Below are 13,363 nucleotides of genomic sequence, written 5' to 3'. Positions count from 1 at the left end.
CTGTTATTTTCTTCAAGTTTAAGAACCTAACTTAGTCAATTCCTCAAAGATGCCACAAAATTTTAAAATAAAAATATTTTTTTCTGCATCAAGATACATTGCTTACCTGCATTTGTTACAGTCTCAACTGTTTCACCAAGGCAGTGACAATTTAAGGATATTTACTAGGTAGTTACTATGAGCTGAATGTTCTTATAAAGCATTTGATATATTGAAAAATCAATGGAAGATAATTATGTTCTCTTATTTTTTATAAGGGGGTGACAAAAGCAAGGCAAAATCCTAGTGCACTGCTTGTCTTCAAGTTTTCACCAGATACTCAAAGAATACCCAGGAAAAAATATCAGATTCCATAATAAACCAAGGATCTTTGGGCCCATACTGTGTTAAGGTACGGCTATGATTGCAAAGACTGTATGTATCCGCTTTTTTGCTTTTAGTTGGGGATACAAGCTGACAACCCAAAGAACTTCGAGTCCAAAGCCTTCTGCATACTCCGTTAATTCACATGTAAACTTACTCATTGAGCAGCGCCTTGAGATGAAGCTGCAAGCTGCGTACCGCGGTCTGGAGACTGTTCAGCTCTCTGGACTCCTGCTTGGTCCTGGCTGGCCATTCCAAGCCCGCCTGGTGCTGAGTTTCGAAGTAGCGATAGAACTCGTAGCTCCTCTTGAGCTCCTCCAGGCAGGCGGCGTGCGTGTGCGGCAGGCCCTGGGTCACGTCGCACAGGATGTGGTGAGGCAGCCGCTCTGCCGACACCGAGGCCTTGGGGGATGCGTTGGCTGGGGAGAGCAGCAGCGCCAGCCTCCTGAAAAATTCCGAACTCTGCCCTACCCAGAGCTGAAAGAGGACCTGCAAAACAGGGCAGGGTTAGCTCTGTGCACCTGGGAAGGCAGTCAGCTTCCAAAGCAAATGTACAGATACACCATAGGAAAACATTCCCTGGCCAGCAAGAAGAACTTAGAAAAACTGCAAAAATCCGCTGACTGTTTTTGAAGGGTATGCCAGAGCACGTGAGGTTCAGATCTAGTGAACCCGAGGTGACTGTTAATTCCTTGATGAAGGATATTAAATGCAATTATGCTCAGAAAGTTGTCAGAGTCCAAAACCTCATATTCCCATCGGCCAGTTTCATTATTTGCTATAGTCTCCACATACCCTACAGCTCATAAAGAGCTGCCAAAATTCCAGTGGCAGCAAAGACATTTTTCCCTTTATAAGGCCAAGCTGCCATTTCTACAATCTAATAACTACTGCACTGCCCCTCACCCAACCTTGAAACATGAACCCAACTGCACTGTACTTCAACAAAAAAATATTCTACATCTGAAGAAAGTTGAGCTGCTAACTTATTTCTTTTTTCAGCCAAAGTAAGAAATTCCACCAATACCACTAAGGCTTTTAAGACATGGATTGATTCACAATGTTATATATGGTACTAAAGAGGCCAGTCCATCTGGGAGCAAGGCAGCCCAAAATTTCATTTTCTTGAGAACTTCCATTTCCAATGAAATGAAAAGAGCTGTTTTCTTAGTTTAGAGAAGTTTGCACAGTACAGACCATGACAGTGCAGCAGCACCTTTCATGTCTAAAATGAAAAGGAAAGGTTATGATACTTTTCTCTGCAATAAAAGCAGCCTTTATTAAAAGGCTGTAGGTGATTATGAGGTGCAGACTGAAACTTGTTTGCAAGCATTCCAGACCAAGGAAGACAAAACATTTACTCATCATGTCAAAAATACTTGGATGCAAACTGATAAAGTATTCCAAAAGAAAAAATAAATCTCAATTTACAAAAGAGGCTCATGAGAAAAAAAACCACATGAATGACATGATATTAATTTGGGCCACACATGCAAGACTGATTTGGCTGGGTGCAAAAATACAAAGCAAACAAATGGGCAGCTATCACTCCAATGTCCCTGAATGTGTGACGCCCTAGATAAAAAATCAAAAGCTCATGCTGTAATAAGCACAAAAGACCAATCCCTTCCACCAGACATAAATCACAGGCAGTAAAAAAGTAGCACGCAGGATAGTGGACTTCAGGAACTGATAGTAATAATCAAAAACCTACCTGAAAAAAGGCATGATAACAAGATAAAAGGAAATTCCAGATGTATTTATGGTTGCAAGCAGCTTGCTCTGCCTATAACTACTGATGATCTTTGCTGACACATAAAATATCCAACTGGTCTCTTCAGCTTAAACAGGTATCTTTTTCTTAAGTGAAAAATTTTCAGTCTTTAAATTGCTTTACTTCAAGGACAAGGTAACCAAAAGACACATGCTACATTTGTCATATGGCTTGGCATGACCTGCCTTTTAATATAAAGACAAATTCTCAAAGTGAAAAAAAAAAAAACTGAAGAGGATTGCACATACATTCAAGGCTCACCACACAAATATCACAGGGTTATCAAAGTATGTTATACCTAAAGAGGAACCTGCTTAGGACTGATGTATGTTAATTTAGCTTGGTTCAGCTACACCACATCCAGCCAACATTGGTGGCTGTTACGAGTTACCATAAATTGAGATTTGCTAGCTGTTGTGAGAAAAGCTTGCTAACCAGTTTAACTAAAACAGAGATCAGTTAAATTACTGCAATTGCAGGTAAACAAAGGCTTAGTTTACAAGCTGGGGCACCTCGGACTGGCTTCTTGTGCTTAAAAAGAAGTGGGCAAATTAGCAGACTTACATGGTTGCAATTAGAACTTCAGCTAATGAAATGCAAGAAAAAAAATCCCAAAGGCTTCTATTTATTGTAGCTCTTAGCTTACAACTAATTAGGCAGAGCCTCAAAGCTTAGTAATCACTATTACTGTCAGAACAAAAGAAGTCGATTTCTATAAATTAGAAGAAATAAATGCAACAAAAGCTAACCCCACAGAAACACAGAAGTCATATAATAATGGAATTTTCCATTAAAAAAGACAATGCTAAAGGGGAACTGCCCTGGCAGAGGACCATTAGAGTATAGAAGGCTTGCATTCAAATTAGATCTTCTTTCCAATTCACTCATGCAAATAAAAAATACCTAACATCTCAAAACAAAACAGATAAAAAAGGCCATTATATGGTTGTCACTCTGTTCAGTTAAAAGTTTTTCAAAGATTGAAGAACCATACTGGCCCATGGCAGCAGGGGTCCCAGCTTATGATTTCTGCTCCTCAGTGTGACTAAAAGCATTACTACTCCCTTTGGCATTTACAACCAATTTGTGATTTCTGATGTCTCTCTTTTTATTCACCTCAAGAGATTAGATTAAAAAAGAATTAACTATAATTCCGGAAATTATTTTGTTCAGCTGGGATCAGGTGAAATCAGAGAGCAAAAAATCACGTTTAAGGGGATTGATCAAGCTCATTATAGAACAGTGACTTGAACTTCCATGATTTGCAGAAAAAAATCCTAATGTTGCACTGAACACCTTCTCTTTCTCTACATGCAAAAAGAAATCACGTGAATGCTGATAAATGTAGAAACCCATGGTGAGAGCCTGACTGGTTACACCTTACCCTCAATTCAGTGTCTTGCTACAGGCTAGGACGTACAAGCCACGGGACTTCATGACAACAGAAAGATTCTCACCAGGAGCCTGCATGGATGCATTAAGCCCTTCTAGGAGAGCTTACCTTGAGTGCAGGCAAGCTGAAGCCATCAGTCAGGTTGTGTGCCTCCTCTTCAGAGACCTGCTCTTCACTCAGTCCCAGACCCAGCTCCTTAAAGGGGACCACACAGATGTAGCTGGTCACGTTGTCACTCTCCGAGTTCAGAGGGTAAGTTTAGCTGGAGTTAAGGTGGTAAACAAAGCCACTTTTGCATTAAACACACAGAAAAGGAAAGAAATACTAAGGTTTCTTATTCCAGGCAATTTTTATAAAAACACATACTTTCATCCCAAATCTACCTGAATCCTGTTTAATTGGAAGTTTTGCAATCCTTATTTGAAGCACAAGTTTTAAAGGCTCTTAGAAGGATGAGAAATTAAGACACTGCAAAATACCTATGTCAAAATACAAACACATAAAAAGAAAGAAAGTAGATTGTTGAAGAAACCCTGCATCCCTTTTGAATGAGTAAAACAGCTTACTTTTAAATGTTGAGTTTCCAAGAGATAGTTCATGTCAATCTTAAACCAGAAATTAACAGAGGAAAGAGAACAATTGTGCAGTTTTAAGTTTTAAAGGTAGCCTGTGTTATAGACTAAACTCAGGATGTGAATTCACTGAGAGGTCTGTCTGTGGATGGACTGCTCAGAGGTCTTTACAGTCAAAGGTCTTTGACATTTCAGAGAGCTCTGTGAAGAACAGGAGCTCCCTGACTGTCATAACATTAACTTTACTGATTACATCACTGTAAAGACATTATGGTCTTGGCAGGATGAGTGGCAAACTGATATCTATCAACACCATTCAACACATTTAAAATCTCAGTAGGAAAATGTACATTTCTAGTCCTCAAAAAATGCTTAAAAAGTAGGAAGCAAGCCCAATATAACTGATTCCAGAAGGCAGATAAAATAATTCATAGATTAGGCAGCATTATTTTAAAATAGCACTAATTTTAGGCTAACCTCAGGTTGGGGCGGAACAGTTCAAGAGTTTTGCATGTTTTCTCATGGTTACCCAGTCACAAAATAATAAAATTAATTTTAAAACAGGTATGTAAACGTATGGCCATAAGTACAAAATCACATTTGTTCCACAGAAATATATATATATTTGTAAAGCATTAATGAAAATATGATCTTCATTTAAAATATGTTTTTTTCTTTTATAGTTTGATCTAGAAACTGAATGCCCTCATCTCTTGCAGATAAAGCCAGTTGGAAGCACTTGTCTCTGGTCCAACTAACGTGTTTTCTGGGGGAAGCTACGAGTTCCATCTGCTTTCACACCCAAATTTTCCACGTGCTAAATTCTCAAAGGATTGAACTTGCCAAACTGATCCACTCAAGAGATGTTTACTGGTTAAGCAGAAGAACATTGCATGAAAAAGTAATATTCTGTGTCCCAGGAAACAGTAAAGCAACGTGTCCAGGATCTAAAAAAACACGTTTCCCCCTCCTTTATCCCTAATGCCCAGAAAGAAAGAAGCCTATTAAGTGTTCAGACAAAACCTTGCGATGTAAATTAATTAGGATCAGAATATTACCGTTGTCACCAGCAACTGCCTCACATAAATGGTGTCTACTCTAAATTAACCTGACAGCATGCCCAGCAGAGGGAGCACATAGGATGAGGATGGTATCTCCATCAGAAATTAAAAAGTCACATCAAAATCCTTCAGGACCACCCATCTTAGAGACTACTTGTACTCCTTGATAGCCTTTTCCTGCAACATGGCATTTCCAATAGTATGAATGCCACAAAAAGCAGTTTGGACACATGTGGATTCCTAAGTCATGCTAAAAATAAATTCCGGGCAACATCTCAAATGCGAGGTTTGACCAAGGAGCCACTTACCCGTACTGTGTCTCAGCCAGGGATTCCCAGTGGCCTTCTGCACCTCCTGCCTTGCCCTCCCCTACTGCAGCCCTTCCACTTCTATCTGACAAATGAAAGCAGAGAACTGATCCCATGCCCCCATTAGTTTCCTAAGGATCAAACATTTAGAAAGTTTAAACATGTACACACCATTATATACAGGAACACACTTCCTAAGTGCACTTTGATCTAGTGATATTTTTAGCCCTAATGCCTTCTGTTAAAACCAAAATACTAAAGCTTAACTATCTTAGATTAGTTGATTTTTTCTGTGAAAATTTTTCTGTGAAAATATTTCATTCATCTGTTTAACTTACATGCCTTATTAGCCTGAAAGAAGAGAAGGCAATGCTACTCAATAATGAACTGTCAAATCCAGAATAAAATACTTGTACAGTGAATGTCTAACCTTTATCAGGTTAGACACTCTTATTTTCCTATAGAAAAACAAGAATGCTAATGTATCCCTGTATGTAACAATTTAGCGTTCATATTTTAGTCTTCAAAAGCACATTCCCATCTAAACCTAACAGGAGGGCCTCACAGGATCCCTGGGAAATCCAAGCTGCTCTTCTACAAAATTCTCACCTGCTCACCAGGGGTGAGCTAAGCATGTGATAAACTGGCAGGTCAAGGAAGAAACACTGCACTAAAAAATGCCCAAGTGTCTCTACTCAGACCTTTCAGCATGGCAATTTAGGCTTTTATATTCTCAAGAGGGTGTGACTTTTTGTTTAGCTTACTTGTTTTCTTGTATGAACTTTCCCTCTCTGTAGTTAAAGGTATGTGTTTTTCTAACAGTTCATGATGCAATAACTAAACCTTTACAGAGGAGAAGGAACAAGTTTTTATTAGATTTACTACAGGAAATTTGCAACTTTCCCTGTGTTCAGTGCATCTCAAAGACACAGGATGCATTTTATATGCATTCCATCCTAATGGGGTAAGATACCACTCAGTTTAAAATATTACCATTATTACTTTTATAAATATATTAATATTATCCAAAGTCTGGTTTTATCACTAATAAAAAAGTAACACTATTTATGCCTTGACAACAAAGAACATCACCTCACATCAATACCCAAGCTTTTTAAGTTTATGTGGTCCAATGCCCGGGTCCTACCTATCAAAATAGTTCAAGGGAGGTGGAGTATCAGACCATTCTGCATCAGCTGAGGATGAGATTATTAACATCAGCCAGTAACATAAGCTACAAGATTTCCTCCATCCAGCTTGTATATAATTACATCAGATTCCCACGATGTAGAACCCACAAGGCTCTTAAGAATAAAAATATTAAGCAGCTAGCATGCTGAGGGAAGTACTGCCTGAGCTACCACACAATTCAGTGGAGGACAGTGCAGAGAGCTTTTGAACTGGTCTGCATGACACCCTGTAAATACTTAACCCAAAGTGCCTAATTTCTGCTTCAGGCTTTCAGCCATTGCATCCTGCTATAACCTTAGATTCTGAATTAAAACAGAAATACTCTTTCTCTAGCATTCTGTTCTGCGATTTTGAGCAATACACTCTTGCTGACATGAACAAATCAGAGTAAGAATGGTGTAAGAAAATACTAAGTTGTTTCACTAGTACACAACTACAAAATGCTCGTGCTTACAAAATGTAAGCAATGTGACTTTCCATCTCACTGAATTACTGGTCTACCAAGTTTGACACAACTGCCTGGTATAAGGCTAAAATACGACTCCGTATTTTCTCTTCTACATGGGAATAAATTTTCATTAGGGCAAAATCATTTAACTGTACTCACTGAAGCAGCTATCTAACTAAAAGAGGGTACACTAACCACAAGCAAATATTGCTGAACTTCTAGTTCTACTGAAGTGAGAATGATAACATATCAAATTTATGCAATCTGTACCAGCATGAATAAAGCTGTGACCTAAAATTTTTAATTTTGTCACAAGTTCATCAGATTGATCTCCTTCTAACATATTTGAGATATACATTACCAAAAAAGCTTAATTTGCTGCACTTAATTTTGTTAGGAGAAAACCAACTTACCTTTGAACACAAGAGATGTCGAGTGAAAGGCCATATTGATCAGAGAAGACGATATTTTGGTGTAAGGGATATTTTGGGCTAAGAGGAATTATAAAACAAAATCTTGAAGGGCTCTGAAACACATCATCAGCACTCAAAGCATGGGTGTCAATAATGATACAAGGTTTTCAGCGCACTGAACCTTATCTCACACTGGACAGTACACTAAAAGGGAAATTTTAAGCATGTTCCAAACCAAACACATGCCCCAATTTACTAAGCTACCCTTTTCCCCTTTGTTTAGATACTGCATGTCTCTAGACACCCCGACTCTAAACATTGGCTCAGCTGCAGGTAAGCAACACGGACTACGTGAACTGGTGGGTTTTTAGAGAAAGGATATTTTTTCAGCATGTACAGAGTGGCCAGTCTTGCAGCTCGGAAGTTGGCTCTGACGGATCGATACACGGCTTTCCGGAGGCCGATCAGGTGCTGGCTAGGATGCTGTCCAGCTTTATTAAATGGGCAAGCGGCACTGACCCTGTCAAGCAAACTTGAAAAGTAAAATGTGATACAACTGTACAGATGTCCTAAAGTATTTTTAAAGAACAGTACATCAGTTTTCCTATTTCATTATTTAGAAAGCTTTTTCAAATCACTCGGTAACTATGAGACTTAAAAAAACCCCGATCATATCAGTGATACATTTAATCAAAATTTCAGACAGCAGCCAGGATTCCTCAGTAAATAGCCTTTATCTATCCTCACCTGAGCCATGACAAAACTTCTGAGCACATTTATTTTCTCTAAAATTTTCCAGAATGGTACATTAATGGGAGACATACCGTAACATTATCTCACTCAGGGTACAAAACTATTACAAGCCCACTATCAGCTTTGGACGTTTTAATAAACATGTATTTAACATGTACCTCTTTATATCCAAGTTTATTTTTTCAATAATTTTTGCAGAAAAAAGGTGCCAATACATAGCTTTTCATGCAAAACACTGTATTCTTTTAATCTTCCTGATGCAGGAAGTCTTCTAGGTGAAGAGAAGTATTATTTGAGAGGTGACATAGATTTTATCATCATGCAATGAATGGCAGCTGTATTTGTAAATCTTGACAGGTAAACACGTGAAATGCATACACCACACAAGCATACTGGAAAATACATTTGGTGTCTGGCTATTCAGTGAACGTCCCATTTAAAAGAAACTATGCCATTTGCCTATTAGAATATAACTCAGATTGGCTTTAGCACTGTAAGAAATCGGCTCATCTGGAAATAAAATGAATTGTGAACTGAGTGAACATTGAACAGGTCTGTGAATCTTTGAGCTCCAGCTGTATCTCTTCATATACAGTCTCATGTCAAACCTGTGACTGAGACTCTGGAAACAACCTAGGTGCACTCTACTTGCTGGGACTGTTTTTACTAGAATCAATTTAGAAATGAACATAGTCTGGACAACAGGACAATCAGTTGTGATTGTCTGGGGGCTGGAGGCCTGCTTCTGCTCTCACCTTTCCCAGGGCACAGTGAAGAGGTGATTTCACTTGCAGTCACTTAAAAGGGAAAAGCATACAGGGTACCTGGTAATCCTGAGGTGGGCTGCTGCATTGGTAACTATTTCTCTAGTCCATCTGACTAAAAAGCTGACCAAGTCAGCAGACTGACACAGCTGGGAAAATGACAGCCTACCCCATGTGCTTAGCTGGACTGTGCTGCACATTGACTGGGAAGGGAAATAGCTTGTGCCCTTCACTATCAAATATGAAAACCAGAGCAGCCCACCCAGTGAGCAAGGCTGGAACCACATATCAGTATGTTTAACACCATTAACACAAGCAGATTCATGCCAAATATTGCCATTTATTGAATATGCTAGCTGAAATACAATATAAAATATCCACATACCATTCTAAATTATGTGTTTTTAAAATGGTTTATATAACATCTCATAAACTACTTTAAAATCTGAAAAAAATAAAAACAAACTCTGTTCATTTCCATTTCTAAATGTAAATTTAAAATGCTAGCCTTCCTGTATCTTTCACTAGGGAACATGGCATGTAATGCAGTACATGCCAATCTGTAACCCTTCCCTAGCTTTTGAAAGTAACAACTGGAAGTGTTTATATATAAGCTCCCACATCAGTCTGTAGACCCAAGCCCACGTGAATGGTCAGAAGGAAGTTCAAAGAAAAGGAGCAGAATTCTTCTACCATAAAAAAGAGACAGAGATCTATGTACTACTACAGTTATGCAGACTTTTCCAACTCCTATAGAGAACAAATATAGCATAACTCATGCACAGCACATACTGTCAGTATTCAGCAAAACAATCTGCTTTCCTTCTGGAATGGATTGTTTCAGTGCTTTTTATAAAAAAATTCTTCCTTATTCTACTAATTAAGATTAGTAGAATCTATTATACGTCTTTCTGTCAGGCATGTCATATCCCTAAATTCCTGGTGTTTCATTTATCATCACAGAATCACAGAATGGTTTGGGTTGGAAGGGAACATGAAGATGCTCTAATTCCAAAGCCCCTGCCTTGGGCAAGGACACCTTCCACCACGCTCCTCAAGGCCCCATCTAGCCTGGCCCTGAACACTTCCAGGGATGGGTAAGTCACCACTTCTCTGAACAATCTGTTCCTGTGTCCCACCACCCTCAGAGTCAAGAATTTTTGTCCTAATAACTAATCTAAACCTGCCCTATTTCAGTTTAAAGCCATTCCCCCTTGCCCTATCACCACACATCCTTGTAAAAAGTCTCTCTCTTATCCTCTATGTATTTTAATTGGACTTACATGTTATCAAAATGTTATCAGCTTTGCATATCAGCCACAAGAAGCAAGAATCAAAGAAAGTTTAAGGGTGAATTTCCCCTTTCCTACAGCTCCAAACCCATTTTACTGTATAGAACAACAAAATATTTCTTCATTAATTTTACAAGCCATTTTTTAAATTGGCTTTCAACTTTTAACAAGTTTATATAAACACATTAATAAAAATCTATTACTGCAATTCTCTAAAGATGCTAATATACATCCATATGTATTTAGCTCACACAGTTAATGCTAGTTTAAAATACAGTAAAAAGAAGTTAATTATTTTGGTGACAAGCAAAGGAATAAACGCTGCTTACTGCTGCAGCCTTTCATTATGTATTCCTTCAGTTCTTGTTTTATGATATGCAAGACAATGGGCATACTTTCATTACCCTCCAGAAATTCCAGGCTGCAACCTGTGATCAGGCCTCATTTAGCTAATTGCAAATGAAGCAATTAGACAGAAATACTGCCCTTCTGCCTGAGCAGAGCACTGCCCCACCTTTGCTCCACAATTTCTGTAATCCAAGCTACCCAGGTGAGGCCTTGGCCATCTGCATCACAGAGCTGGTACCACACAGACACACCTGAAATTCCAGCAGAGCATTAAACACTTTCAAAGGCTATGCTGAAATCAGAATATCAAGTTGTCTTTGAGAGCAACTAATGTAAGAGAAGCCTGACAGGATTACAGAATCACAGAATAGTTAAGATTGGAAGGGAGCACTGGAGGCCATCTAATCCATACTCCCTGCTCAAGTTCTTAGTTCCTAATCTATGTGGCTGCAGTCAGTCTTACTGGGTGGGAGGGGAATGAAGGCAAAAGGGTGTCTGACTATCTATTTGAGTATAGCTATTCGAGTATAACTCAACCCATAGAGAATTGACCAAAACCTCCAGTAATAACCTACCATTTACAGAGACAGTCTGGTATCAATTAATACGGGGCAAATAGGGTAGAAGAAAGCAAAGCCATAGATATTTCAATGGATATGTAAATTAGCCTATGAGAACTGCAATGGATGGTGTCACAGGGAGGAAAACCAGCAGTGGAGCATGAGGAACTTCAGCCCAAAGCTGCAGACCTGGACTTGCCCTGTCAGAGTTTAGCTAAGTACAACCAGTCAAAGTCTGAACTTGGTACTATTTAAATGACAGCTTCAGTACCTTTCCACTCACAATATGGTCAATGCACAGGCCAAACTATGCTGATTTAGCAGTACCTTAAAACAGCTGTGCACGTAACACTGACCAGGATGCTGTACCTGATTGAAATCTCATTCCTTCAAGGATGTAAAATAACACAAGAGGATACTCAGTAACTTTTCAAATGCAACCATTTCAATTGTCCTGAGATTCCTTCTGAATAAGCACTAAGATTTTGATAACCTGGCTATGGGAGATCATACTAAACTTTGTTCTGTTGAGGTTTACTCTAGAAAATTCTAGGACAAAAAAAAGAGGGAAAACTAGCATTTTGGACCATACTCAAAGAGATACCCAAAGCAAAGAATTTCACACTGCCCCGTGTAGCAGCATCTCTTGTATATATGGATGCAGAAAAGGACCCTCTGGAGATAGAACTTCCTCTAGGCTAAACCAACCCAAAACTTGTACAGCACTGACTTCTTTATACTGTACAGTTATTCCAGTGGGGATGCTGGCACAGTCAGACTTCTCCCACTCCATCCATATACCAAAGTCTTTTGAAAGCTTGCCAAAGTTTCAAGTAAAGAAGCTATTAGATCAAGCATCAGCTTAAAGACCAGTCTGTTTTTTGTTAATCTGTTATCTAAGATATGTAGTAAAAGAACAAGGCAGCAGCAATTTAGCCATTGACCACAAGTTCGTTTGCTTAAACTTGGGCAAAAATCCAAATGTTTTTCTAATCTGTAATTTGGACAAGCCCGAACAATAATTTCTTTTAAGAACCCGTTTGCAAAGATAAGACTGCCTATTGCTCAAGTATATGCTTCTTCAGCAAAATCCAGACCAAAACAAAACCCACATAGCTAGGCAGACTGAAGACATGCTTATGCATTCCAAAGGGAGAATAAAACATTTCTTCAGTGAAATACACTGAAGGTATCTCTAGCTAAAAAAATAATTCAGAATTTTAAGTCTAAAGTTGCACACTTGCATGTAAGAACATGTGTCTGAATATAGAATAGTTGGTCTGGCACAGATAAACATCTTGTTGCCCCCGAGGGGACTTTTGCTTTTTTTTTAGAAAGAAGTTGACTGTATTTTCAGTGTTGGTGTTTCCCACCTCCTTTAGCCTTAAGCAGAATTGGCACACACATGGATTCATCATAGGTGGGTACAACGCGAAAGCATCCACGGCAATGACAGTGCACAGAAACAGGCCTGGTGGGTTTGGAATCACTGCATACACTGAACACTTCCTGATGTCCTTTCACATAGCAAATCAGCAAAACTTATCAAATAACTACAAGAGCTAAATAATCAGAAACACTTTTGCATCCCTTAAATGGAAGAGAGGCAAATTCGACAGTAAATAATTTAAGAATCTACATGTTTCAACAATTGTATGCAAGCAAAAAAGACTAATGTTAACTTTACTTGAGGTGAGAAATGATGTTTGATGGTTTTTGCTGATTACTGTGTTCTCGCTACTTCAGACATATTTGTTATATAAAAATAGAATGGTTTTCATGTCATCCTGTTTTCTAAAACATGAGCGATTACTTGCAGATCAGTTTTTTACATCAATTTGGTAATATAAGATTAAAAAAACTCTCTAAATGACTCTCCAAAATAGTTAACTTAGTTCAAAGTCCAACTGTTCATATATTTCATTGCTAGCACTGGAGGACATTCAAAGGTATATGAGTTTTGTGAGATTTAATTCACCTTCAGGATGCAGGGTTTTAACACTGAGTTGTTAGAATTCATACTTTTAGTATGAATAGTAATTATACTATTTCATGTAAATTAAAACTTTGAAGCATTATGTTTTCCAGTAATTCCACTTGTTATGGGAGACAGTGTAACAAGA

General features: G+C 38.5%; 1 protein-coding gene across 3 annotated transcripts in view; it reads right to left on the bottom strand.

Moving 5' to 3' along the window:
• VEZT (vezatin, adherens junctions transmembrane protein) overlaps positions 1-13,363 on the bottom strand; it is a 55,665-nt gene that overhangs the window by 16,682 nt on the left and 25,620 nt on the right. For 2 of the 3 annotated variants that reach the window (XM_066183396.1, XM_066183398.1), the window contains exons 6-8: positions 7,906-8,043; positions 3,639-3,786; positions 521-852 (exon numbers count right to left, since the gene is read on the bottom strand). In XM_066183396.1, the coding sequence (XP_066039493.1) occupies positions 521-852; positions 3,639-3,786; positions 7,906-8,043 (618 nt within the window). Of the gene's footprint in view, positions 1-520; positions 853-3,638; positions 3,787-7,905; positions 8,056-13,363 lie in introns of all 3 variants that reach the window. The other variant, XM_066183397.1, reaches the window with a different exon arrangement.

The sequence above is a fragment of the Chamaea fasciata genome, unplaced genomic scaffold (genome assembly GCF_029207755.1).
Source record: "Chamaea fasciata isolate MVZ Bird 193981 ecotype frontalis unplaced genomic scaffold, bChaFas1.0.hap1 SCAF_5, whole genome shotgun sequence".
Classification (NCBI taxonomy): Eukaryota; Metazoa; Chordata; class Aves; order Passeriformes; family Sylviidae; genus Chamaea; species Chamaea fasciata.
The sequence above is the reverse complement of the archived record's forward strand: the minus strand, read 5'-3'. Positions and strand labels throughout refer to the sequence as shown.